Here is a 27,882-nt window from a genome sequence, read left to right on the forward strand (position 1 = left end):
GAATCCATCCCCGAGTACCTTGCATTGCATTTGACGTGAAGTATTTACTCAAGGAACGAGCTTGGTGCGCATTTCGAGGCCTGAAAGATAATTTTATGAAGAATTAGAAGCGGACTATCAGCCTAACGATCGATCGATCGCCTTCATGGTCGATCGACCAACGACGACTTTCTGTGAGCTACTCTTGTTCAAAGCATAGTTCAGTCGATCGGCCGCTGCTATGGTCGATCGACCATACCGTTAATTCTGACGTGAATTAATAGAACGAGATTTCCAAAGCCCATTGTATATTAGGTTTAGGAATAAGTGTTACGCGATATTCTATATAACGTAACTTAGGTTATTCAGAATAATCATCAAGCTTTAATTCAGTTTTATCATCAAGTTCTACACATACATTAGTTTAGATTCTTTCATTAATAAAGTTCTTTTTGCAATCGGTTTTGATCTTTCTTCTGCGATTCCCTTCACGGTACTCTTCTGTTCTTATATTCAGTTTCATTGCTTTAATTTACTGATAGTTTAGGGTTGCTAGGTTAGATCTCCCGAAGCCAAATTATTGTTTTATGTTAATTGTTCGTTTAATTAATTTAAGCATGAATTCAAATGTTTTAATTGTTAAGTCTATTGCTGTCATTATTTCTAGTATGAGTAGCTAAGCACCCTGTGCTAGGATGTAGGGAATCTATAGGTTAGGCGGCATTAGAATAGGAAGACCTAGACGCGTCATGGTCGATCGACTGGCCTATCCGGTCGATCGACTGGGCCCGTGAGATATGCTTCGTTTTAATTAATTTAATTTCCATATTTGACGAATCGAGTGCACGCGACTAGTTGAATGTTTAGGATGTGACCGACCCAATAAAGATCGAAAGATAGGGAAGGGAAATAGCCTGCCTAATTAAGACGACTAGATTAATGAGATCGAAAGATGAGTTATTTTAGCCTTTTTAGTCACTTTTCAGGACGAAAGTTAGTATTAGTGATATTAGGGACCTGTAGCGAGATCGAAAGATGCTACCTGTAAGAATGGACCGAAAGGACTTCTTATTTTCCCGTCTCACGTGTTTGTTTTAGACCTACCTAGTATACTGCCGCCGAAACTATAGTGAACTGACCATCTTAGCACCCTTTTAATATTTGATTTCATCCGTTTATTTAGTTTACTGTCTTTTATTGCCTTTAGCTATAGACAAAATCAAATCAAACCCCCACACTTGTTACTTTAAAGACTAAAATCAGACAACTATTGATTGCATCGCCTCTCTGTGGTTCGACCCTGACTGCCACTAGCTATAGTAGTAGTTTGGACTATAAATATTATTTTTGGTGCACACAACGACGGGCATCAAATTTTGGCGCCGTTGCCGGGGAGGCAATTGTTTAAAATTTTTAGTTGTTTCTATTTTTAGTCTTTCTCTTAGTTTAAGGGGCATCTGTTCCTTAAACTATTCTCATATTCTATTTGTAGTTTCTTCTTATGCGCAGGTCACAAGGTGGTGAACTACTACCGTTCAATCCCGAGATTGAGAAGACTTTGCGTGAATTGAGACGATCATCTAGAGTATTGCCGACAGGGGAAGAGCTGAGTACTCTGTCTAATTACTACGAGAACGAGCTTTTGAGAAGGATCCACCTTCGTCACCTATTTCTACTTCTTCAGCTGAGACTGTCACATCTCCAGACATGGCTGAAGAAGCGAGTATAGCCAGTCACTCTGAGCCGACAGCTGAGAATCTCTATAAGGGATTCGCATTACTAGGGACGGACAGAAAATTCGAGCCGAAACCGTCCTATATCAACTTGGTTGAGAGAAACCAATTCGGGGGAGCTGCAAATGAAGATGCAGGTAAGCACATGGAGACATTCATTGATTACTGTTGTTCCATACCCCCACCAACCGGTGTGACCCAGGACCAGGTGAAGGAAACTATGTTTATATTCTCTCTTCGTGATGCTGCAAGGGAGTGGTACCGAGACCTGGATCGAGCTGCTAACGGGATCACTGATTGGAATTCGCTGGCCCTGGCATTTTACAAGAAATATTTCTCTGCCTCGAAGACAAATGTCATTAGAGCTCAGATCACGAGCTTTAAACAGGGTCCTGATGAGAATTTTCATGAGGCATGGGTCCGTTTTAAGAAGCTAGTGCGAACTATTCCGCACCATGGGTTTGAGAAATGGAGCCTATGCAATCAATTTTATAATGGGCTCTATGACGATCAGAGGGCTATCCTGGATGCGGCAGCAAATGGTAGATTCCAGGAGAATGTTGGAGAGACTAAAGGGTGGAAAATTATTGATGATTTGGCCACCCATAAAGTTGAGTATGGGAATTCCAGGGGAAATTAACGGAGAAGTGCTGAATCCCCTTCTGTAGCTGCATTAGAGGCTCTTACGGCGAGATTCGGTAAGTACGAGTTGGGAGGAGCTTCGAAAGGAGGGATCTATCAAGTGAATGCTGTGTCAGACGGTCCTTTCGTCTGTAAAAGATGTGGAGCTGAGGGACATGTTTCAGACCATTGTCCTATTCCCTATGAGTCTTGTGCTGCCTTTCAACATTATAGGCAGACAAACACTTACTTTGAGCCGAATGTCCATCTGAACTTGAGGTGGAGTAGCCAAAATGTCCTAAATCCGACTCCACCTCCACAGCAGCAGCATCAGCAGTTATGTGCCCCCTCATAAGCAGCAGCAACCATATCAAAAGCCTTTGTATGTCCCTCAGCAGCAGCAGCAGCAGCAGTCCCAGGGTTCCGAATTTGCCGAATTGAAAAATTTGTTGCTGAAAGAGTCTCAAGCTAGAGAGGCCGAGATGAAGATGCTGGAGAGCCAGATTGCTCAATTGGCAAGCAAGAATACAACTCGAGCTCCGGGACATTTACCGACGCAGACGGATCAAAAGGAGACCCTTAATGCTATTACCTTAAGGAGTGGGTCTACCCTTGATGGGCCCACTATGGTCGAGGACGTCACTGAAAAAGATGAGACGGAACCAAGTAAGAAGAAGGCTCTGACGAACAATGGCAAAGGCGCTAGTTACTGGTGATTTAGGTTTTTATATTATATTTGCTCAAATATAATTATCTTTTTTCATAATTGTTATTTTAAAAAGTCCAGATTTAAAATTTTTGTAAGTATATTTCTACTCTTAAATGTACCTCATACAAATTTTCTTGTTCAGCAAATCTTTTACTTTTTTAAAAAAAAAAATTATATGGTGTATTAATTTATGTGGTGTGTGAATTATTAATTTAAAAGAATAATTTGATGAATGAGTTTGATTAAATTATTATTCTCTTTAATTGTGCGATTTCTTTTTCCAGCATATGATATTGCTCGGACAGAATTCATCATAGTTGTTTATTAAATATTAAATTTTTTAATTGTTTCACATTATGTAATTAAATTGAAATTTTGTGTGATTAATTGGATAAGTCAGATTATTTTTCTGATTAATTTATCGGATTAATTCTTTAACACTAATATTAGTCCGCGTTTTTGTTGCATTAACAGATCTGGGCACTTGCGGTATAATTCATTATAAAAAAATTTATTGTACTTTATTATTATTGTTGTTATTGTAATTTATTATTGTGTAAAAATTTAGACTGAACTATTCTTGATTTAAATTATTTATTAATATTTACGTATAAAACCTAAGCGTAAATATTTACGTACAAAATGGCTTTTTTAGAAATTAAATCCAGATTCTTTGCGGCGAGTCCCACTTTTACTGTTTTTTTTTAAAACGGATTATTCAGGTTTTCTTCCCCTTTCTATTTTTGGTAACTTTTACCCTTATTTTATTCATACCTCTCTCATATCACCACACCCCACCCAAGTCTTTTAATCCTATTTTATTCCTTACTTTAATATTTGTGGCCCACAATTCATTATTTAACTCTTAATTATTCATCTCTATCTCCTATCACCAAACCCCACCCAACTCTTTATCAATATAATATTCTATTCCTTAATCCTTGTGCCCAATCTAAAGAGGAAGAAAATAGAGGATTGGAGGGGGTATTTATTTATTATTATATTATTATGTTTAATGGCAATATTAGTAGTATAAAGTATTATTATTTATTATTATTATTATTATTATTATTATATTATTATTATTATTATTGTTTTTACTTTTTTTTTACTATTATTATTATTATTATTATTATTATTACATATATTATTATTATTATTTTATTATTATTATTATTATTATTTATATTAATTGTTAAAATTATTTATAATATTATATTATACTTATCGTATTTATTTTTTTAGTTATTATAATTAATATATTGTATTATTTAATATTATATTATTATTAATAATGTTATTATTTATATTACTAATATATTATTATTACTATATTTATTATTATATTACTATTTTTATATATATATTATTAGATTCTTATTATATTATATTAATATATTAATAATAATGAATAATGAATAATATTGTTATAATATTTTTATTATTATTGGTATTAATTTTATTATTATTATAATCTTTTATTTTTATTTCAGTTCAGTTCAGATCAGTTCAGTTCAGTTCAATTCAGCTATTATTATTATTATTATATTATTATTATTATTATTATTGTTTTTTTTATTATTATTATTATTATTATTATTATTATTATTATTATTATTATTTATTAATCTATTCATTTTGATTAATATTATTAATAACATATTTATTATTATTATTATTATTATTATTATTATTATTATTATTATTATTATTATATTTCATATATTATTATTATTTTATTATTATTATTATTATTATTTATATTAATTGTTAAAATTATTTATAATATTATATTATACTTATCGTATTTATTTTTTTAGTTATTATAATTAATATATTGTATTATTTAATATTATATTATTATTAATAATGTTATTATTTATATTACTAATATATTATTATTACTATATTTATTATTATATTACTATTTTTTTATATATATTATTAGATTCTTATTATATTATATTAATATATTAATAATAATGAATAATAAATAATATTGTTATAATATTTATTATTATTATTGGTATTAATTTTATTATTATTATTATCTTTTATTTTTATTTGATTGATTGGATCGATTCGATTCATTCAATTCAAATTTCATTTCACTACTCCATTAAGTTGATTGATTCGGCTCCATTAAGTTCTGACAATTTCAGTCCAAAAGAATAGGGCCTAAATGTTCTATTTATTAAGATAAGATTTTCCAACTTCCGTAAACCCATATTTCGTTCAATTTCAAGAATTTGTACGTGATTTCTCGATTTCCTTGTCTTGTCAAATTTCCAGAAATAATGCCCATGACCAATTGAATTTGCTAAAACTAATTGTGAAATTCAATTTCCAGGTTTTCAATTGCAAAATTTAGATTAGTTATACTACATGAATCTGAAATTACCGAATCAGCAATTATTTAATTTTAAGGCCTCTGAATAATGTTGTTGAAGATGCAAATTATTTTAAATTGGAGGTGCAAGTTAGGATGAATGTAAGAAGGGGAGGTGCAGATGTGCACATGTATTTCAAAAATTGAGGAGTATGCTTGTTGGGGAAATGTTTTTTTTTTAAAAAGGGTAGTTTCGTCATTTAAACGGGCAATTTTAGCAATTTTAAGGCGATAAAAAAAGTTTAATTATAACATTTAAGTGTATAATATAAAATTGTTCAATTATGGGAAAACAAAATTATTCACTTATTTGACTAGTCGTTTTGGAGTTCGAAAATTTCGAAAAGTATTTTTTTTTTTTTACATACATAAATCGGGTCAAGTCGGGTTGGGTTGTAAATTGAGTTACGGGTCATGTCGGGTTGTGGGATGAATCAGGTTACGGGTCGGGTCAAGTCGGATTGTGGGATGAATCGGGTTACGGGTTGAGTAACGGTTCGGTTCGGTTCATACAATTTCGGGTTGTATCGGTTTTCAGTTTAACCTCGGGTCGGGTCAAGTCGAGTCGGTTTCGGTTCACCCAACTTTCGGGTTCTATCAAGTGGGGTTTCGGGCGGGTCGGGTCTGGTTAGCTTTTGCCAGCTCTACCCTTATGGCTCATTTGACAATTGACATACACAAAAAAAAAAGAAATTCAACAATTTCTCCGTTTCAATTGGAAGGAGTTAAACTCCCGCATTTCTGATACTTCTCCGTCCCAAATCAGGCTAACCACAGCGCACCATGACAATGCTACTCCCCTCCACAGTGCTACACCACATTATCACAAACACTACTACCAAATCACGCATTTTAAGGATCAAGCCGCCTTTGATACCTTATGTGTGAGAATATAAAACCGATCATTAGACTCCAACCATCAATTTAAACTTTTAATTGAACTGGTTTCTTGACATTTTGTTAAATCCCCCAGCACAAATAACCAAGAGCAGCATAGTATCTACATGGCAACTGGCAAGCTTGTTTCATCCCATCTTTACTACCCCGCAATCTCAATTACTAATTTTTTTTTTCGTTGGATTAAAATATTCTTCAGAAGAATAAAAAAAAAAGTAAACAAATTATTAAAATGGAGGGAGAATTAATAAATTAGTTTACTGCTCACAAAATTATGTATGCCTCATATATGACACGCTGAAAGTGAACACGCCGTGTTCTAAATGATTTGTTAATCTGCCATGCAAAAAAATTATGGGTCCTCCCTGTACTCAATGTTTCAAAAAAAAATGTTAATACAAAATTAAAATTGATTTTGAGTCTATATGGTTGGAACTCCCTTTATAACACAGCGTTAAGAACCCAAACGGGGGAATGATACAAAAGCATACACTCGAGAGTCTAGACGCCAACCCGGCGTATACAATATATGTGAAACTCCGATGAGAATAGCAATCATAGTTATTCTCTGATTGGAACTGAACTAATCTACATAGTATAAAAGCTAAGTTTTTTCTTGACTTCTGATTGATTGCTGAGTTTTTATATATGGGTCCCTCCATGTTTTCTTATTCTATTTAATTACCTTCTCTCCTCAGCACACTTCCTATTCTTATTTAACTAGTTTGGATGCCCGTGCGTTGCAACGGGGGTAATTAACTTAGTAAACAAAAATTGGTTATAAGGTCTTAATATTTACATCTTATGTCTTACTCCCTCCGTCCCGGTCATTTGTTGTCCTTTTCCATTTTGGGGTGTCTCAGTCATTTGTTGTCCTTTCTATTTTAAGAATGAACTTGATGAGTAATTTTATCATTCTCATTCAATTTGTTCCACTTGTCATTTAGTCATTGGCCTTTTCCTCATTCCTTGGTCTTTGTGCCAAAACGAAAAGACAACAATTGACCGGGACGGAGGGAGTATAATTTATATAGATAGATAGATAAAAAGTCAAAACATCTTATTTAAGAGACGCAAAAGATGTTAGGTTGATAACTAAGTTCCAAGCATGCCTCATATTTATAATCATAAGACCAGTACATCTTATGTTAATCTTTCAATGTGGGACAAATCTATTATTTTTATATATTCCTACATTATTTTTCAATGTGGGACATATAAAATACTAAGAAATACACAATTTTATATATATACAAATTATATGAAATTTATACGCTAATGATATCATTTTTACCACAAATCAAATTATGTTATTTTTATAATTTTCCTAACTATATTTTTTTGACAAATGAAATGTAAAATTTTTTATAAAAAAATTAGAAACATCACTTGAATATAATATAGAAAATATATATTATAATAATTAAAAGATTCTCTACTTTATTTTTACATAAAAAAATATTATTTATGATATTTTCCTAAATTAATTTTTAAGATCACCCCACCTTATGATAATTTTATGATGTGGGACAATTCAAATATTTATATGTAGTATATTTACCACACCTGCATTATTTTTCAATGTGGGACAAATAACACACGAAAAAGTACACCATCTTTTTTGCACCTATTTCGATATCCAACCCGATTTAATAATGAGAAAATACTATACTATTTATTTATATTCATACGTCTTTTCCATTTTTTGTCACAATTAAAATATGTACAAATGATATGATTTAAATTACATTTTTTTTATCCTAACACGACTTTGAAGATGTAATTGAGGGAGCAATAAAATGTATAAATAAATGCAAAATATTTTCTTTTTCTGGTGTGATTTTTATTAATGGCTAAAAATTATGATGTGTTATAGTTACTCAAATGTAATGAGGCATAATATTACCTATAATTGAAAGTTAAACAGATTTAATTATACTATTTATCAAAGTAAAAAAGCTCATTGTTGATTTGTTTGTGGATTCAAGATCTTTTTATGCAGCACTTGATTGTATTATAATTCTTAAATTTTCTATTTTAGTGCAGAGATTATCATTATATGACACATTAATAACCAATTTATGTATATTTAGCACCCATTTTTTTTTTATTATTATGATTTTATCTTAAATAAAGTTATTATACTATCGATTGTCTTAAAATAAACATTATAATATCACTAATATAGTAATATATAATCGCTTTTATAAATATTTATGTGATTAATATTTGTATGGTATTGTTGTAACTAAGGTTTGTCATTAATACAAACTTCTATAAGAACTCTCTAAGATAATTTTTAAGCGATTTAAAAGATTTTGGGTTGATACCCCTAAGTTTCAAATATGACTCATATTTATAATCATGTGATATCTCACCTCATGATAATCTTCTAATGTGGGACAATTCAACTATTTATATGTAGTATATTTACCACATCTACATTATTTTTCAACGTGGGACAAACAAATAAGTGCATATAATATGATACTATATTCTAATCCTAGCATTTATTTACCACGAATCTAATTATATAATTTTTCAAAAAAAAAATTATGTTACTTTTTTGCTAAATGAGATGTATAAGTTTTTATACAAAAATTATAAACATCACTTTGACATAATATAAAACATATATATCATATCGTGGAGATAATGATATAAACTTTTAAGAGCTCTCCAAGACAATGCTTAAGAGACTCAGAAGGTTTTGGGTTGGTATTTAGGTTCTAAGGATGCCTTCGATTTAGAATCATATGATCACCCACCTTATGCTAAACTTTCGATGTGGGACAATTCTATTATTTATACGTAATATATTCACCACACCAACATATTTTTCAATGTGGGACAAATAACATACTTAGAAATACACCATCTGTTTTGCACATAATTCAACATCTAACCCGGGTTAATAATAATGAGCAAATACTATACTCCCTCGATTCAAGACCAAATACAACATTCCTTTTTTACACTATTCATGAACGAATAGAATCTTTACGATTTTTTGCAATATGTAAGACAAAATATGGTCATGTGGGATCTTATTTGATTCACCTATAAAGTACAATGAGAATATGAATTTTTTAAATTTTTTATAATGTAAACTTAAAGATATTTACGTTGTAATTCGTACATTTTTTTTTTATAATACTTTTTTGGCAAATGAGATGTATAAGTTTTTATATATAGATTATAAACATCACTTGAATATAATCCATAATATAGAAAGAATATGTATATATCATACTGTGAAGATAATGATATAAACTCTTAAGAGCTCTCCAAAACAATACTTAAGAGACTCAAAAGGTTTTTGGTTGGTATATAGGTTCCAATGATGACTCCTATTTATAATCATAGGATCAATCACCTTATGTTAATTTTTCGATGTGGGACAATTTTATAATTTATACTTATTATAATCCACACTAACATTGTTTTTCGATGTGGGACATACAACATATTAAAAGAAGTACACCATCTTTAATACTCGTATGTGCAAATCATATGAAATCTATACTCTAATGAAAGCATTTTTTACCACGAATCTAATTACATTATCTTCATAATTTTTATAACAACATTTTTTTGCCAAATGAAATGTCAAAGTTTTTATATAAAAATTAGAAACTTCTCATGAATATAAAATAGGAAATATAGATATTATAATAATTAAAAGATTCTCCACTTTATTTTTTATGTGGAAAATATTATTTATGAAACTTTCCTAAATTAATTTTTGATGATGTGGACGCTCTAGAATCGCTCGAAAAAACTCTCTTTTATATAGATATATAGATTTAATGCCCGTGCGATGCACGGGCCTACTTGTAGTATTCTATCCGGTATAAAACTGAAAATGTTAAAGAGGGAGTATATCTAAAAGTTGAATCTGACTTAAAAGATAGAGAAAAAAGTATGGAGTAAGAGGTTGGATGAGACTGTTGCTTTAGTTTTTACGTAACATTAATAATATATATACATTAACTCAAAACACGATCCGTAAATTTAAAAAAATGTAAAACGATGTCATTATTGAGCATATAACTTTTTCAGTACAATAGGTTTTTTCGTTAAGAACTCAATGACTAATTGACTATCTTATACGAAGTACACTTAACCTTATACTGTGTTCTTGAAATAGACGACCATATTATACACTCAACTTTCGTTAAGAAGTCAACGACTATCTTATACGAAGTACACTTAAGTGACTTAACCTTATACTATGTTCTTGAAATAGACGACCCTATTATACACAATTAGTAGACTATACCATCAGTTGTATAGTGTAAAATCCGCGCTCTTTACTAAAGTTTTCGAATTTTATTTTAAAGAATTTGAACTTTACTATAAAGTATCTGAACTCACCCCTTAAACATAAAAGATTAAACTTTAAGAAGCTCAGAAAAATTACACATAAATTCGGATAAAAATATAGTGATTATACAATGCTTAGTATACAACTGGAAGTATAGTATTATTTACCTATTACACACTCATCTTCAACCTCATATTGTTCCCTATATTTCAAACCAATCAAGTTGCACTATTAGTGCGTTTGACAGACTGTATAGTTTAGATATGAAAATATGATAAGGCAGAAGCAATAATCGATCACATTAAGCAAAACAAATACTCCTAAATATATCTCATTCGAAAGAATGATATAAATTGGTCCTACTCTAAAGGATCAATCTAGTTTTCTTAACTTAAAAAAAAAAAAAATCAATATCACAAAAACGTTCATCCTATGCCAAAAAAAAAGTCTAAAGTAGTTTTACTTCTTTGTTAGTTGGATATAGCGACTTTTTTATACAATAATGCTAAAAATATGTTGAAGTCGTTGGGGCTGTATAAAACAAAAACTTTTATTATTATTATTATTATTATTATTATTATTATTATTATTATTATTATTATTATTATTATTATTATTATTATTTGAAGTTGTAAGGCGTATAAATATAACTATGAGGAAATATTATTAATCAATATTTTTACTCGATAGGTGATAGATATGTCTAAAGTAAAATTCTACATCTTTAAAGTTCCTAACTTATCTCTTCTCTTATCTACTTTAAGTACCAATGTAAACTCTAAAGACTAAATAGGCAAGGATTAATAATCACTAGTTTTGAACCCGTGAATTTCACGGGTTGTTTTATAGTCAGATGAATAGAATCAGCTAATATATATTACCACTAAAAAGAGAATTATAATCGCTAAAATAATTCTTATAAATATAAAATGGAACAAATTAGAATGGTTACGTGTACAATCTTAATACCATATGTCCATATGCATCTAAAATTCTAAAAGTAGGCCCGTGAAATTCATTGAATTATAATTTAATTTGTTTATATAAAACATGTTTGTATAAATTTCAAAAATTAGTATGTAATTATCATTTATATAAACAATCATTGGAGATGTAAGAGTTACGAATTAAATTTGTTGGATATATGTAATGTAGTACTTGTTATTTAAATCAGATGGATAGTTATAACTTTATGAAAAAACTCCGTATTCAATATTATTTACAACCGCACAATTTATTTATTTTAAATATAATAATTGTCATGAATGGTATGAGCTTATTTGAGACTGCTCATCGCATTATTATGTCCATTTAAACCTGTTAAAGCTTGACCTGACCCGTAAACCCGACCCTACCCCGTATCTAATGGTCAAGCCCGTCAAGGACCCGTAAATTTTGGCCCGTGACCCGAAATAAGCCGTTATTTCAGGGTCAAAATCGGACCAGACCCGTCCAATGGGTCAAAGATAAATCAATAATATTATTAAAATATTGACATTTTTATATTTTATTTGAAATAAAAAAAATCTTTTTAATATTTTAAATAAAAAACAAATTTTAAAATTAGTTTTATATAACTTTTATACTCCATCATTTAATAATAAAATAATTTTATTTTTATAATCATTTAATATAGTTACGACGTGTAATTAATATAATTAGGAGTATATTATTAATATTAAATATGTTTAATTTTAAAAAGTACGTTTTTCGGCTAAAAAATGGTAAAATAAAAAACGTTATTAACTTTTTTTTTACCTTTATTCTGAACCTAATCCAACCCTAGATCCAAGACGTATTTGACCTGGCCCGTATGACCCAGCCCGTTTGACAGGTCTATCGGCTATGGTGGATGTCATAAAGGTGATTTTTAAAGCTATGGATCAGATGAGGGTGTTTTTTTGAGCCATTCTTCTGCTTAAATATTAGTTACGTATGATTTGCTTGGTAGTGTGTAGAAATGTATTGTGTATTGACATGTATTTATATTATATGTTTTTCTAGTAAATTTTTTCACCATAATATTAGAGATGATAATATAGGAATAGGAAAACGAATGTAAAATTGTACATTTTTATTTTATAAATGGTAGAGATAATACATGAATAATATAAATATTTCATATTTACAGGAATAATATAGATATTCCGTTTACCCTTTGATCTATTATTATGACTATTTTTTATTATTATATATTTCATATTTTATATTTTGTTTCCTTGTTTATGTTGGAGCACACAATACATGGCAAATATGTAAATGATACTATCCACAAATAACGGAAGCATTTAAAGCAAAAATGATGGAAATGGAAGGAAATTTTCTACATAATAATATGGATAAACATAGTCAATGATATTAGTTTATCAATCATGTAGATATTTACTGTGTTTGATTTTTATTACGCAATATACTATGATATGTACATAGCTGACATGTCATTTTAAGGGTTCTCATATCATGCCATGTCAGTAAGAATATTAGAGGATTAATATATATAATGATAATGATTCTTGTGTTCACTCCAATACAAACACCATTAAATTTATGCTACTTCATCTTTGATACTGTCACGTATACAACTAAGCTTTTTGGGAATTATCAGTTGTTCTACGTTTGCAAGGGCAAAAAAATTACATTATTACTTTCACTAAAAACCGAGTCTGACAAATCAAATAGTCTGAACTTCATTATTTGAATTATACTTGCATTCTACTCTTAAATCTAGCGCATATCATGTAGAAATTATAGTAACTTCGCATCTTCGAGTTAATTTTAAATCTGGTGCAATCCAATTAGAAAAAAAAATTAATAAAAAGAACTAATAACTTCAACGTATAACTTACTGGTTAAGAGTAGTTACAATGGCTAATAGGTTACGGGTTCGAATTCCCTCAATTTTCTGAACTTTGATATTGTACTGTTCTTGTAACTCGTTTGATACTAAAAATAAAAATAAAAATAAAGCTAATAATTTCTACATGTATATGGAAAGTAGTAACTATTATCCTCGAGTTTACAAACCATACAATGTCTTCATGTCAGTATGCTTTGTCTTTGAAAATACTCCGTACTTTGTAGTTCCTCATAGACTATAGATACATCCTTCAAAAACGATAAAACAAAAACAAAACAAACTAATTAGAAAATATAAATCAATGATAATCAAGAACGTAACAATGCTATAATAAATCATACAAAATAAAATAAATCAATCAATTTACATATAATATACAAAAGTTGGAACAAAGATTGGTTTGAATTTGGGTGTATGCGTGCAACAATGATCAATGAGTATTTATAATCGATAGAGTTAGCTCTTGGTAATCGATATCAATTAGAACTCATACACAATCTTCTACGTAAAATACTATTGAGAAACCTATCCATCCTATACTCTACCACCGCAAATCACATCACAAAGTATATATTATATTAATGTAATTTCCTAATTTAGGCCTAGGTAGTTCAGAAAAAGTTGACTCTCGTAATCGAAAAAAACTTCCTTTATTAATATAGATAGATTCTTAATATATACTCAACTCGATCGTATTAAACTATTCGTATAAACTTACTCTAAATCTGACTCGTTTTGGCTTCTAATGCATGTTAAGATCAACTTCTTCATTTGACTCAAAATTCAAAATCTATGCTTAAAAATTTGATGTTCCATCCGTTTAATCTATATTTTTTTCGAGCATAAGTTTTCTTAATTTAAAATTCTCATCTTCTCATATTCGTATTAAAAAAACGTGTACTTATCACTCAATACATATTGTTCGTTCTCGAGCACAAGTGATTTTAACAACTAATATACAACTTGGCGTTATTAATCAAATCAAATTTAAAACAATGTATACTCTGTAAACTAAAACAAACCAACATTGAAAAAAAGACAATATATAGCATAGGTAAAAATATGTGTGAAAGAAATATTTTTTGCAAGTCTTTATCACAATAGTGTAGAATTGATGTGGAGATAAGGTAAAGAAATATATATTTATATTATTTGTTAAAATTTAAGCTTATAAGTTTAGGTAGTTTATAATAAGTGGACTTTCTAATATCGCTTGAAATCTCAACTTTCAATAAGAGCACTCAAAGTAGCTCGTGACGGTTGGACTCCATATAATTGTCCGAAATAATCATCGTTTGTATATATAATAATAATGATTTTCTTGAATATTACCTCACATGTATTAATCTATGACCATTTATGAATATTTATTATCCTTCACAAATATTAAAGGATAGGGAGTATATAGTATTCTGTATTCATTGGAGTGGAGTGTGATAAAAGTCCTGATCGTAGCTAATAATTCCGATGTAAGCTAGCTTATCTCTGTCTCAATTATTTTTTGGCCTTTAATTAAAACATCTCTCACAGAGAATATAAAGACAAATAAATAATTAGGGCAAATAAAATAATAAGATAGCTAGTAAGATCAATCGGTAATAATTCTTATCTTACTACAAAATTACATGCACTATAAAACGTTATCTTATAGATAAAGAAGTCTTATTTAATTTTAAGTGTACTGTTTTGTAAAAGTTAGATTTTTCTAATATCGTTCAAAACCCCAACTTTTAATGTAAAAATCTCAAGTTGGTTTATGCCGGACGGTAAAAGTCTCGCTTCTCCACACATGCAGATTTAATAGTCAGAAACTAAGTAGGATCATCACGAGTCTTCTAAACTTATACTCCGTAAAAAGGTTTTCAATGGAGACTCTCCCCACATGTACCACCAACACCAAGTAATAAAAAGTTTAAAATTGAAACATTATAGAATTCCAAATCCACCAACGGCAAGAAGCTAGTTACCCAACTTCATAACATATTTTGGAATTAATTATTACATATTTTGGAATTAATTACTATGAAAGAGACGTTTAAGGAAAAGAAAATGAAGTCCACAGTCTTATTAAGGCCACCACAAAATTAAGCCTGACAAAACAAATATGAGGTCGAATTTAAAAAATCATCAGTTAATTGATATTATTAACGCTATGTTTAAAAATACCAGTTTATACCACTAAACATAAATGAAATAACATAACAGGATCATCATGTTATTAGATGTTCAAGTGACAAAAATTGTCACGTAGTTCTCCCATATATCTATAAAAAACGCACCTCTGAGATCGTTCTCGCAACTAATAATCACCAACCTAGATATGATTACCTGAATTCGTTAGTTTTCAAGTCTACTATTGTATGCGAGCTTTCAAAGTAGAATCATGCATGAATTCACATAGTATTAGTCCTCTGTACCTACAAAACAAAACCAGATGGTACTTAATTAGAGAACGAAAATATAATTAAGAAGAAAAAGAACCAAAAACATACAACTAATTATATGTTTTGATAAACGATGAGGCATGAAGATTTATATAGGCACATGGAGGTTTTGTTTGCTTACGGTTGTTAATCTCATGATAGAATTTTAGTTTGTAAACAACTCAAATACGTATTTGTAATCAATTTCATATGGAACGTATGATACTAATAATACATTAAGAAGATGATGTATTAAATTATATCTTAATTAAAATTTAAATAATTTTAGGTAGTTCGTAAGAGTTGGACTCTCTGTAATCGCTCGAAAAAAGCTTCCTTTATTAATATAGATAGATATAGATTAGTTATGTTAAAATATAAATTAAAATGTCACGCTTTACATAAAATATTGCAATTTACATACATTCAACGGGTCTAACATGTCAAATACCTTTAAAATAAGTCTAATAAAATACGGTTATATATTATCTAATATTGAAATCTAATATTTATCAAATATTCGAATATCCAAATATGGATTATATATATTGCCACGGTATTGAACACTTAATCACGCTCACTTATATGTTCATGTATCTAATGATAGCGTCTGCTATTACGACCCGTACATTTTTTGCACGGGTATAAAACTAGTTAGATGGAGATATAACTCTCAACTAGTCTCAAGTGACACTGTAATGTTGAGTTCGGTATAAATACTCCGTATAAATTTATCTCCTGAAAAGTCCTTATACCGGGAAGAACAGCAAAAAAAAAAAAAAAAAAAAAAAAAAAAAAAAAGTTGGATCCATATGCATCTTCCAGTAGAGCCATACCTCTTTGAAAACCGGATGCAGATGAAGCAGCTTTCACTGCGTCTCACCAGAAGGCTTCTTGGTAGGATTATAAACACTGAATTCACCAAAGTCCCTCCTACCACTGGAAAATCGCGCCAAAACCCAATAATTTTTCTCAGCAAATATGGAGTATTAATGAAGAAAAACACTAGGAATGGCGGGAGAGGGTACAGAGAAGGAAACAAAACGAGAATAACAAAGAATAAAATAACACGAGTTTTTTTGTGTGTGAATGAAGTAAGAACAGGTTGATGATCCCACATTAAAAAGTACTCCTCAAGGATAACTAATCAAGTTTGCATTACTGCTAGACTTTAATAGTCTTATAGTAGCATCAACAAAAATGGATTACACGAAATTCAGGACTCCGACATTCAGGAGCACCATGACATTCGCCAATGCTCCTCTCATAAAAGAACAAGAAAAGACAGAAAAAAGGAACAAAATATTTGTTCTAATAAAGACTAAAATACATGATTAGGTATAGAAAACATCATCAAAGTGCAGAAGGGAGAATATAGAAGCAGCGACATTTGTTCAGAAACATAATGATAAAACATCCTACCTGTGTTTTACATCCCATCCAGCGGGGAGATAACGAGGATGCAGAGCATCAACAAAAACTCGCCTCCACCTTTGGCAAAATTGTTGAACCCCATCATCTCCATACTTTTTGAGCAAATAATCTACAACTTCTTTCCCGTGAGGACCATGTCCCAATAAGGACGCCTTTGATCTACCCTTTTTACTATAAAGGTTCAGAGGACCTATATTAGATCCTCGTTCATCAGTCTCAAGAGTATTTCCAGCATCTGAAAGGGTCACATCTTCAATCTCCAACGATTCACTACCGGCTACAGCCACAGGTGTGGCACCAACAGCAGACACATTTTCACTATTCTCCAACTCGGAAGATTGAGAGAGTGAACTCACATCAGCCTCAGACTTGTCGCTTAAATGGCGATATGATGCTTCATCTTCAATATTCAGTGATTTATTGAGTCTATTGCTTTCTTCAAGATCAATGTTGATGGATGCAGCTGTATCTTCTTTGGTATCCTCTTGTACCTGGTCTAAGAAAATAGCTACAGGAGACTTCTTACGGGCTGCCCCCTTCTTTTTCTGAAATTTCCTCCTCCCGCGAGCGCTCATGCCAACCAATAAAGCATTTTCAAGATCTTCGGATGTTATTTCCCTCCCTCCGTAATAGGTTTTGAGAATCTTCACAAAAAAAACGCATGAATATATATGAGATAATTCTATCGGGGTACACAAAAAACAAATAGGAAAGGTCGAGCAGTAAAACATGTCCAGCGTTCACAATGCATGTACCAACAGAGATTTCTATGCTTTCACAGTCACGACCTACAAGGCTACAAGCAGTAAAACATCCCAGCGTTCACATTTCATGTACACATGATAATCAGCACAGTAGACGTTTAGTAGATAGCCATGGGCAGCGGGAATATGAAATAATCCAAAGTTAGTAAACTTAGGCCCTACATTCAAACGAGTATGTCCTCCTACCATAAGAGGAAAGGTCAATCCTTGGTCAGTCTTTCAGCTTGGCACTTGGCAGAATACGCAGGCTCTTAATTGGCCAACCGAATCAAAACCCCCAGATCAATACCCCCATAAATTCTCTCCTCAAGAAGGAACTTTGATTTCCATTTAGATTATAGAACAAAATTCTCAAGACCAGAAAGGCAGGCGAAGGTCGATTGGATGACTAGTGGCCGCTACCTAAAAAGCAAACTTGTCTACTGGAATTCTAATCTTCCCTAACAACTTGGGTAACCACCATCACACGCCAAAATCTAACAAGTCAGATATAGTTAACTACTCCCTCCATTCAACATTTATCACCCCATTTCAATATAATACCTCTCATATATAATGGAGAAATGGGGTGATAAATATTGAATGGAGGGAGTATAAAAGAGTGTCATGTATCAGCATTTACACAATCATCTCATCAGCACCCTTGATATCCAGCTAGTAATAGCCTAATGCTATGCTGCCATTCATGTGCATAAAGAAGGCCAACCTTACCAAATCTGCTAATGTTGAGGAATCTTGTGACTCCCAAGACTATAGGTCACACTCAGCAAACCTCACCTTCAAAGGTTAAGACTTAAGAGTAAGCCCATGAAATAGACTTGCTGAGAGTCCACATAATTGAGTATTTATATCCAAGACCGAGATGACGAAGGGTGAAACTAAGTGATAGTTTGGTTCACTTTGCAAATTGAAATGCCCATAAATTTGAAAATGGAAGTAGCCAAAAAGTCTTCAGTATACAAGGTAAAGTTGAAATTTCCAAAATTTATCTAAAGGTGCGCCTGCCGCCGTCTAAGGCCTTCAATTTAAGAGAGTAGGGCAACAGTCACCAGCAAAGGCCTTCATTTTGAAGGTTGTTGAACTTCTAATAACTAAGTTGTTTGCTTCATAAGGATTACAATGTCCCCATATATTTCATTGTCGACCAAAAAACTACTACATGGAGGTCTAAGCTCCAAACTCGCTAATACTTGAAGAAACAGTTGAGTTATTTGAGTATATATGGCGAGGTGCAAGCTTATAACTTCAAAGCAAGCGCCTCACGCACACAAGGCAGACAGGGTTAACGGATTCGCAATTCGTTCAATTCGCTTTCTTAATTCTAATTCGCGATTCGCTCAATTTAGCGAATTCAATTCGCTGGCGAATTACATTATTTTAAAATTCGGTAATTCGTCGAATCCAATTCGCAAAAGGATTATCCTTTTATATCAACAAAGCTAAAAAAAAATCATCTTCCCGTCAGAAATCAAAATCAAATTAAAGCTAAATCTACAAATCTACAATAGTGAATCAAATCATTGTGCTTGGCTTCAAAGTTCAAACTTCAAAATAACTAGGTATCTTGTCTATACTTCAATTTTTCCTGATTTTTTTTTGGTTTTTAGCATAATCATATAATTCGCTCATCTCAGCGAATAATTCGACGAATTAAGATGAAAATGAATTGCGAATTAATTCGTTCGAATTATTTCGCAATTCGGAGGGGGGACGAGCGAATTAGGTAACCCCGCACACTTTTGCCCATTGTGCAACGAGGGCTCAATGTCCCATGGCGTAAAACGAAAGCATGTCCCTCATGCACAAAAGGCACACTTTCGTAAACAAATTTGTATTTTTAAAATAGGGTGAACATGCGGTGGGAGATTAAGATATACTCCCTCCGTATTTTTTTATTTTCTCTATTCATTTGGAGTACATTTTTACAAAAGTATGGAAATGACAAGAGTGCCCCTCCCTTGCCCTAATTCCAATCCAACCCAACATCAAGCCCTCCTCCCTACAAGTCACACATGATAGCCATATGATGCAGCAAATGTAAATTTCCGAGTAAAATATTGTCATCTAGCTCACAAAAAAAATATGCAGTATCACATCAAATAGTAATGCTGGTGCTTTTAATATATGACTTGCATACCTCCATCAATTCGTCACGGCGATTGAACGGCATTCGTGGTCCATGCCGCAGAAGTGCCATAGCTGCTATTCGGAGTTGCAGGGGTGAAACTCCTGCTTCATCATGTTCACCCATTTCAGGTCTTTCAACAAGTTGTTGGCCGGAATCCACCATTTTCCTCACATAAAGTGGTATTCCAAATTCAGCAGCAATGTGTCTTTTATATTTCTCGGCTGCAGCGTGAGCAACTTCATGACAATCAACACACAGCAGGACTATATCATGCGAACGGTGGCTTTTAAGGTGCTCAGGAAAATGCATTCTGTAGCAAGAAGGTATAATCCGGTACCGTAAATAATGCTTTGTCTCACCACAACCAACACATAAGTTTCTTTTACTTTGGATATAGAAGTCATTGCCTTCATCTTCTGGACGTCCCTTCGGTTCAAACAGAAGAGTAATAGCAGGGGGGTCATCATCTATAAGTTCTGCCAACTGGCGATTTAGGTACCTGAAAAGGTTATGCTAGAGTAAGTGGCAGACCTGGCAGTTACATATGCAAGTAGCATAAATATTTTATTCAGAAAATAACAAACCATTCAAGCTTTCTGCGGTCACAATAGCAGAGTAGACGGCCGTCGTTGGCGTATATCCGACAGTTATGATAAACTGGAGCTTTGCAGGAGAACTTTTGAACAAAGAGGTCACGAGAAGATTTACGGGGAGTGAACTTCCCATTTTTTACCCGGCTTTGCAAAGCGAATGTCCCATTTGCAAATTTAAGGTTAGACTTAGATAACAAACTATAGTTGAAGATAGAAAGTGAACAAGTTCCACAAGGACCGAGATGCTTTTGAAGAAGTCCCTGTAAGAAGTTATCACGGTTGATATGAACATCTTTCAATAAACATTGGACATCATCCCAGTGACTACAGATGATAGGAGAGGGAGACATTAAGGAAGAAGATGAATCATTCTCTTGATCAGCTTTAAATATGGTATTGTATACATCTCTTTCCGATGATGGAATCTTATCTGCAAGAGCAATAATAGCTTGGTCCGATAATACATATCTCAAGCTCTCATCATGTACACGAGCCTGAAACGGAGACACCAAATGATCCAAAAATCAGGTTGTATTCATTGGTAGCTAAAGGAATCAAAAGCTTCCTATGTGACAGAATTACAAATCAGAAATTCTCTCAGCATGAGACAGAGACCGCAAAAGAACTCAAAGCTATCCGAACTATTGTTAATTCCTCAACAGAAGTAAAGGAAAAAGCCTCACTCGAGAATTAACGAATCACAAAGCTGGTCGCGCCTCCTTTTATTGATAAGATGTGAAGTACAAGTCATTTAATGCAATTCTCAACGCAATTTTATTATGGGTCATCCAGAAATATCCAAGCACATAATACTATTTGTAACACGTGATCGGATATACACCCATTCAAGGAACATTCTGCTTTCATCAAGACAAATGGACAATTAATATTATAGTGATTTCTCAGTACGATCGGATCATTTTTTACAATTATCTCTTTATGCAGTGAAAATAATTAATTTTGACATCCCCCAACACTTAATTGAACCTATATTGGATGGGTGAGTCCAGGATCACAGATCAGCAACATCTTGTTTTTGTTTATTAAATATGACAAAAGGGTAGATGCACAAAAAGTTACATCACATTGTAAGCTCAAAAAGTTCCATTCAGACCAACAAAGACATGAAAGGAAATAGAGCAATAAAAAAAACCAGAAACAACTCCATAACACTAATCTAATGAAATAGACATCCTGCATTGATACTTCGCTTTGTCTACATGTCCCTACGCCTTCCAGCGTTGGAACTTCAATAAAAACATACTCTTAAATCCGATGATTATCAACCATCTCCAAGTTAGCTGTTACCCACTGTAATACTATATCCTAAAGAAGACTTTCCAGATCACTATTTTCTTTTACAAGAGACCTATACAATTTTTTAAGAGTTTGGCCATGGACTTTATAACTGAGGCATTGGGAGAAGTCTGGGTTCAAGCACTCTCACACTATAGCCTATAGAGTTATCCAACCCTCCTGGCCTTCAATCTTTGAACAAATTACAAACCTATAGAGTTATACAAGTTGTACTGTACCATAATCCATAATTGCTCAACATGAATTTATAATGGAGAGCGAAAATTTTCTCAAGTACACAAACAGCAACAAAAAAACTTAAAGCTATGCCTTTCTTTGGACTTATCTTTTCTGAAGATGCTTAAATTGACTTTAAATATCTTAAAAGGTTGTTCACCTCGATGACAAATGACCGATAGACAGCGTGGTCCTCCATCTGTTCTTTTAATATATATTTCGTCTAGCGTTTTTGAAAAGAAATGTAGAATAATGTTAAGAAATGGAAGAAATACTAATTACTATGTACCTCATTATTATTCCTTGAGAGTTGTAAACAAAACAAATACTCTCAGTTTACCCAATCACCAACATCTCCTCCTATTAGTAAAGGTTGCATCATTTTAAGCTACTGACAAAGATGGAGTGAAAATTGCTCAACATTTAAAGAGGTGATGGAAGCAGATGAGAAAAAGGATAAACGACTTGAAGAGAAACTAAAGAAAAAGGCTCAAACAAATTATGGGTAACCAAATTTTGAGGCAATGGCGGCTGCATTTTTGGCGCACGGGCCGCAATCATGCTGCAATGACTGATTCCATGATCAAGGATGAAACCGAGGTTTAATACAGTACTACCTTAATAATAGATATTGACATGTAACTTCAGAATGCAATAAGTCATGACTTGTCAAGCTAAGAGGTGGATAGAAAATGAGAGAATTGTCCATAACCACTGGAGCATTGTTTTTTATTTTTTTGGATGACGAGGGAACCCGCAGCCGCTACCTTTGTTGCGCACTGAGTAAACCCCCGAGAGCGTCATAGCCACAGGCCATAAATAACTTCCACGAGATTGGTCTCGGAAAGGCTTGAATCCGAGACCCTAGGGAATTTCACCCAAGTTTTAACCACTAGACTCCACCCACGCAACCACTAGAGCATTTATTAAATAGAAGATTATTTCATCAGCGTCACTGGTAAGGCACTCATTTCATTTCCACCCTAGGCTGCTACACATCTTAATAAAAATGAAATTCCACACATTGATTTTTGAAGCAGTAGCAGAAGTCCCATATAAATATGGAAGCTTGAAAACATACTCATTATAGTCATTAATTGCAAACCACTAATAATAAACACACTTGGACGCACACACAAACAATGTGAGGATGATATAGAGCTCAAAAATTCGTACATAGAAGTAAAGCATGCAAAAGATGATAGTGGGACAGATGAGCAATGCACAAGGCAGAAAGTTACCACAAGTTTGAGAACTTAATCACTGACCATTAAATCTCGCCACGCGCAGAGTTTTCTTATGTGATTCTGAAACTGTTTACATTCAGCAAAATACAGTGTTAGTATCAAAGACATACTACCAGCTATATGAAAAACATACAAGTGAACTAATGCACCTGCTCTTCACATGATTTTGGGGACGACACTCCTCCGCAAGCCGAATTTCGGGCAAGTATAGATGATGCTACATTTTCTCCAGGAAAAGACTCGTCCTCTTTCCAATACAACTGCAAACAAGTAGTATTTGATCGACGACTAGCCTCAAGAAGAAGTTGATTTTTGTCATCCTGATGAGCGAATATTTTTGGTTCATCGGTGCCTGCAGACTTCTTAAATTATCAAGGGTAGATATAGAGTCTTCAACACCAACAATGTCATGAATAACTAATCATGCTACGAGAACTTGTGCAACTGTTTCCTTCTTAGCAGTGCCACGTATCAAATTTACAAAGCGACTGATTTTTTACATAAAAGTACGATGTACTTCAACTCTTGCTCAAATATAAGGCGTAGGAATAAGCCAATAACATACAAGACATGACAATTGAATATAACTTCTTTACTAGATACCACAGGAAAAAAAATATTGATTAAAATGTTTGCAGATACTCTCCATTTCCACAGTGATTTTAAGATTAAAAGTTCTTTTGGCTTCAGAAAAAACTTTCTCCCTTCCGCTAGGTTCTTTACACATCTAAGGTTCTTCTCTTAAATTTGAAAAGTGTTAACAACCTATTGTAATGGAGGAGTATCATATAGTGAACCAAATCAAGCGGCTCTTGAAATCTTTTGCGGTTTTTGCCCTTCATGAAGTCATGGATGTCTGGTTTTTGGCAAACGGGTCAGAAGTCAGAACAGTCTCTTTGAACTGAGTGCTTGGGAAAGGTTGTGTACATCTGACACCCCTGCACTTCCTGATTTGGCGAAAGAGACTCTTAAGAGGCAAAGGGGTAATGACAATGAAACAATATGAATAAGTGTACCACAGAGAGATGATAAAGCATGAGGAAAGTACATTAAACGAATAAATTTAAAGAAGGGCCATAAAATTAAACATATTAATGTTTTAACGAATCCTTTCATTTCACAATATCCATGAAATACATAGCCCTAAAAAGACCTCCAAGAAACTCTTACAGTCACTCCAGTTTGCTTACCTATAATAAGTAAATATAGTACTGGCAATCTGCATTCCTAAAACATACGTCAGCCTAATTTAATGCACTCCCACAATCTCAAGCTAGTTCAAAAAGAGAGTATCAGACTCATATTTATAAGCCATAGATAGAATAGTAGCACCATAGCACTAAGAGACTGCAAACAACTCAAACTTAGAATACAAGCAGAGAGGTGGAAGCATACTGTTGTCTTTTGCTGTGAGCTCCTCAATCAAGCATTTTGCAATATAGAGAAGATAATGAGCATCTGATTGAGCATAGTCAACCATCTCTTCAGGCAGTGGGCGCTGTCTCCAGTCTTCACGCTGTGAAAATGGCAGATATCAGATGTAATTTCATTCAGGTATACTTACAAAGAGGACAGATATGTCAAAAAAAAACGAGAAGACACCGACATGCAAAAAAATAAATGATAGATATAGCCATATTCTTCAATAGCAAGTAAATATGAATAGTAAGAGATGAATCCAGTAGCTGCGTTTGAGAGCTCAACACACAAGCTTTTCTATGATAGTCTGCTTTACATTTGCCTACTCTATCACCTATAATCAACAAGCTCATAAACTGTTTACTTGAAACAGTATTGCTCGAAAGCTTAAACTGTATCTTCCACAAAAGTCAATTGCAACGCACCTGACAACATTCCACGAGTGAGTGTAATCCCATGCATAGTTTAATTTATGGTTTTAATATGTTGTAGTACTTAATTCTGATGGTCAAGGAACAACTATATTAGTGTCCCTCTCTTACAACTGCCAAAAAAATTTCCTTTTGTGTGCCAACAACAGATGAGTTCATTGTTGATCAAAACAAGATCTAGTTCCCAGGCACATTACCAACTTCAACGTTATCTTCCATACCAAAATCCAAGATTACTATGTAATTCACGAAATCTTAGATTTAATTCGCTCAAAATAATGGAAGTGTTTTGTTAGAGAAAATACATATAAAAATAAAAAGAAGAAAGAAAGAAACACCAAGTCAAGTGTGCAAGGGTATCTTAACAGATCTTCCTTGCAAACATGATTTTTGAAATACTCGTTCCCCTCAATAACGTAAAAATTAAAACGACGGGACAGTTGAACAACTGTGAAAGAATGCAAGCCACGAAAGACAAAAATGCAACTAAAAAAAAGGTCGTACCTGGAATAACTTGTTTGTACTAACACCACAATAGCTCTCAAGTAGGTAAGCTAGGGATTTTTGCGGTTTTGATAATAGTTCACATGCCTGCAACAAGAGAATAAATCTATATAACATGGAAAAGAAGTGTAAAGTTGCCTTTGTGATTCAGTCATGCACTACGCCACACAACATAAGCTCGAACTATGGATCAGTAAGCACTGGATAAAACGAGGCTAGACAAAAACAAAATTAACCTTAGCAGTATCGAATAAGTTAACCAGGTATATGTGGAAGTCTCTCTGCAACCAAAGCACATCATTATCTGCACCATGGAAAACCTGCACAAGTAGGCATAATAACTGAGCAATTACACACTATTATTTATACTCTCCCGAAGAAAAAAAAAAATTCAATAAAGATAATAATCTTGAGATGTCTTATCTTTACAAGCACCTACCTTGAGAATACTTGGGTTAGCAAATACAGAACGCAGTATATCCATGACATCATGCAAAGCAATCGTGTCCACCAGATAATCTTCCTTCTCAGTAGAAATCTGTTTGATATTACTTTCATTAAAATGCAGCATTTAACATTCTTCCAATGTTTTACAACATGCATTTGGGAGAATAGGAGAGGAGAATTAATACCTGTACCAATGCAGTGAACCCTAAAAATGATCGTAGGCTATGCTGCTCAGTATCAACAGCAAATACCTTTTGATGACTCAATACATCAACAAGTTGCCGTAACTGTGACTCTGATTCTACCCAGACATGTGAACTATTCATTCTCGTCATTACAATCTTGTCAAAAATGTCAGCTTTGACTTCCGGATTCTGCAACAGTGTCTTTATCTCTTGCTCGTAGGGATGTGAGTTGGACGATATATCTGCAGAGTTAAAAGACAAACAGAAAATGTAATCCACATTTTGCACCATCACTAATCTACTCTAATACTGCCTTAGCTACTAAATGATACAAGAATGTTTATTTGTCATAAAAAAAGTCCTCAAACAAACTCATTCTTCAGCATTCTGAAAATTAACATGGAAAATCGAAATATTGGCATAAAACAGCATCCTACCGAAGTCGAAATAAACAAGTGAAAGAACAGCACTTAAGTGCCCTTCACGAGCACTCTCAAAAACTCGAGTAGCTAAAAACATCCCACGCACGAAACGAACCAATGCATGATTCCATAACATCAACACAGGCAGCTAAACAAGCTCGTTCACGAGCACTCTCACTCAAATACTTTGGCAAACTATTTGGTTTGGAGGTAACCTATGTTACTACACTTCACTTTGGTTGCAGGTCGCGCGTCTTACACAACATGACACTTGGGCACCTAATTTTAGACCAAAAGTTGAAAACTTGGCGGAAAATAACCGTATCCAACACTAATGGTTTTATATGTAAAAGCGGATCCAACCACCAACAAATAGTTATCAAACGAATCCGTTTTAATAACAAATCGAAAACAACATTCCAAAAAAAATAATTACATCTCCAAAAAAACAATTGGACAAAAAATACCATTAATAGAGAGATGTTTGAAAGAAGAATAGGAATTATCTGCCAAAACTCGCTTGAAATGAGATTGTGGCTTCACTTGATCAACCAAATAACACGATTTTTTCGAAACTTTACTCTTTCGCCGTCTTCTTCCGTATTCAACAATGACTACTGCGATGATACAAGAAGCAACGATGGATAATGTAAACCCCATTCTAGTTAACTTGTGTTGCTCCATTTTTTATTACTTTTGAAGCTTAGTTTACTCGTTAATGGAGTTTTGTCAATCAATTTTCCAAGTTTTACAGCGCTTGTTCTCAAATTTTTAAATAGAGATGGGATGGGTTTGGGTCGGAGTGACAGATAAATGCGGTGGGACGAAGTGGGGAGATAC

The 27,882-nt window shown here is 32.8% G+C and overlaps 1 protein-coding gene and 1 non-coding gene across 4 annotated transcripts; both read right to left on the reverse strand.

Moving 5' to 3' along the window:
* Positions 1-61: 61 nt before the first annotated feature.
* On the reverse strand, positions 62-27,882 carry LOC141616806 (protein RRP6-like 3). 3 transcript variants are annotated; one of them, XR_012531049.1, is made up of 14 exons: positions 27,510-27,857; positions 26,621-26,862; positions 26,428-26,526; positions 26,225-26,308; positions 25,989-26,075; positions 25,030-25,150; positions 23,784-23,986; positions 23,656-23,700; positions 20,846-21,348; positions 20,271-20,760; positions 17,358-18,013; positions 16,772-16,874; positions 15,841-15,929; positions 13,466-13,760 (listed from the first exon to the last, which is right to left on the reverse strand). XR_012531049.1 is itself a non-coding variant. In XM_074433956.1 (13 exons), exons 1-12 carry the CDS (start codon positions 27,724-27,726, stop codon positions 16,805-16,807), a joined length of 2,817 nt encoding a protein of 938 aa, XP_074290057.1. In that variant the 5' UTR covers positions 27,727-27,844; the 3' UTR covers positions 62-80; positions 16,772-16,804. The 3 variants fall into 3 exon arrangements, 2 of the variants coding, with proteins under 2 accessions (XP_074290057.1, XP_074290056.1); XM_074433956.1 differs by lacking the exons at positions 13,466-13,760; positions 15,841-15,929 and adding an exon at positions 62-80 and having other exon boundaries at positions 27,510-27,844; XM_074433955.1 differs by lacking the exon at positions 13,466-13,760 and having other exon boundaries at positions 15,644-15,929; positions 27,510-27,882.
* Positions 2,068-2,174, reverse strand: LOC141625580 (small nucleolar RNA R71). The gene has a single exon (XR_012535351.1). It is a non-coding gene; the product is annotated as a small nucleolar RNA R71 (small nucleolar RNA).

The sequence above is a fragment of the Silene latifolia genome, chromosome X, assembly GCF_048544455.1.
Source record: "Silene latifolia isolate original U9 population chromosome X, ASM4854445v1, whole genome shotgun sequence".
NCBI classification, from domain to species: domain Eukaryota; kingdom Viridiplantae; phylum Streptophyta; class Magnoliopsida; order Caryophyllales; family Caryophyllaceae; genus Silene; species Silene latifolia.

Excerpts from the sequence above, each read along its gene's own strand:
- LOC141616806 (XM_074433956.1), bottom strand. The coding sequence starts at position 27,726 with ATGGAGCAACACAAGTTAACTAGAATGGGGTTTACATTATCCATCGTT. Across the intron at positions 26,863-27,509 it reads CAAACATCTCTCTATTAATG|ATATATCGTCCAACTCACAT; the intron begins GTATTTTTTGTC and ends TTAACTCTGCAG. Across the intron at positions 26,309-26,427 it reads CTAACCCAAGTATTCTCAAG|GTTTTCCATGGTGCAGATAA; the intron begins GTAGGTGCTTGT and ends CTACTTGTGCAG.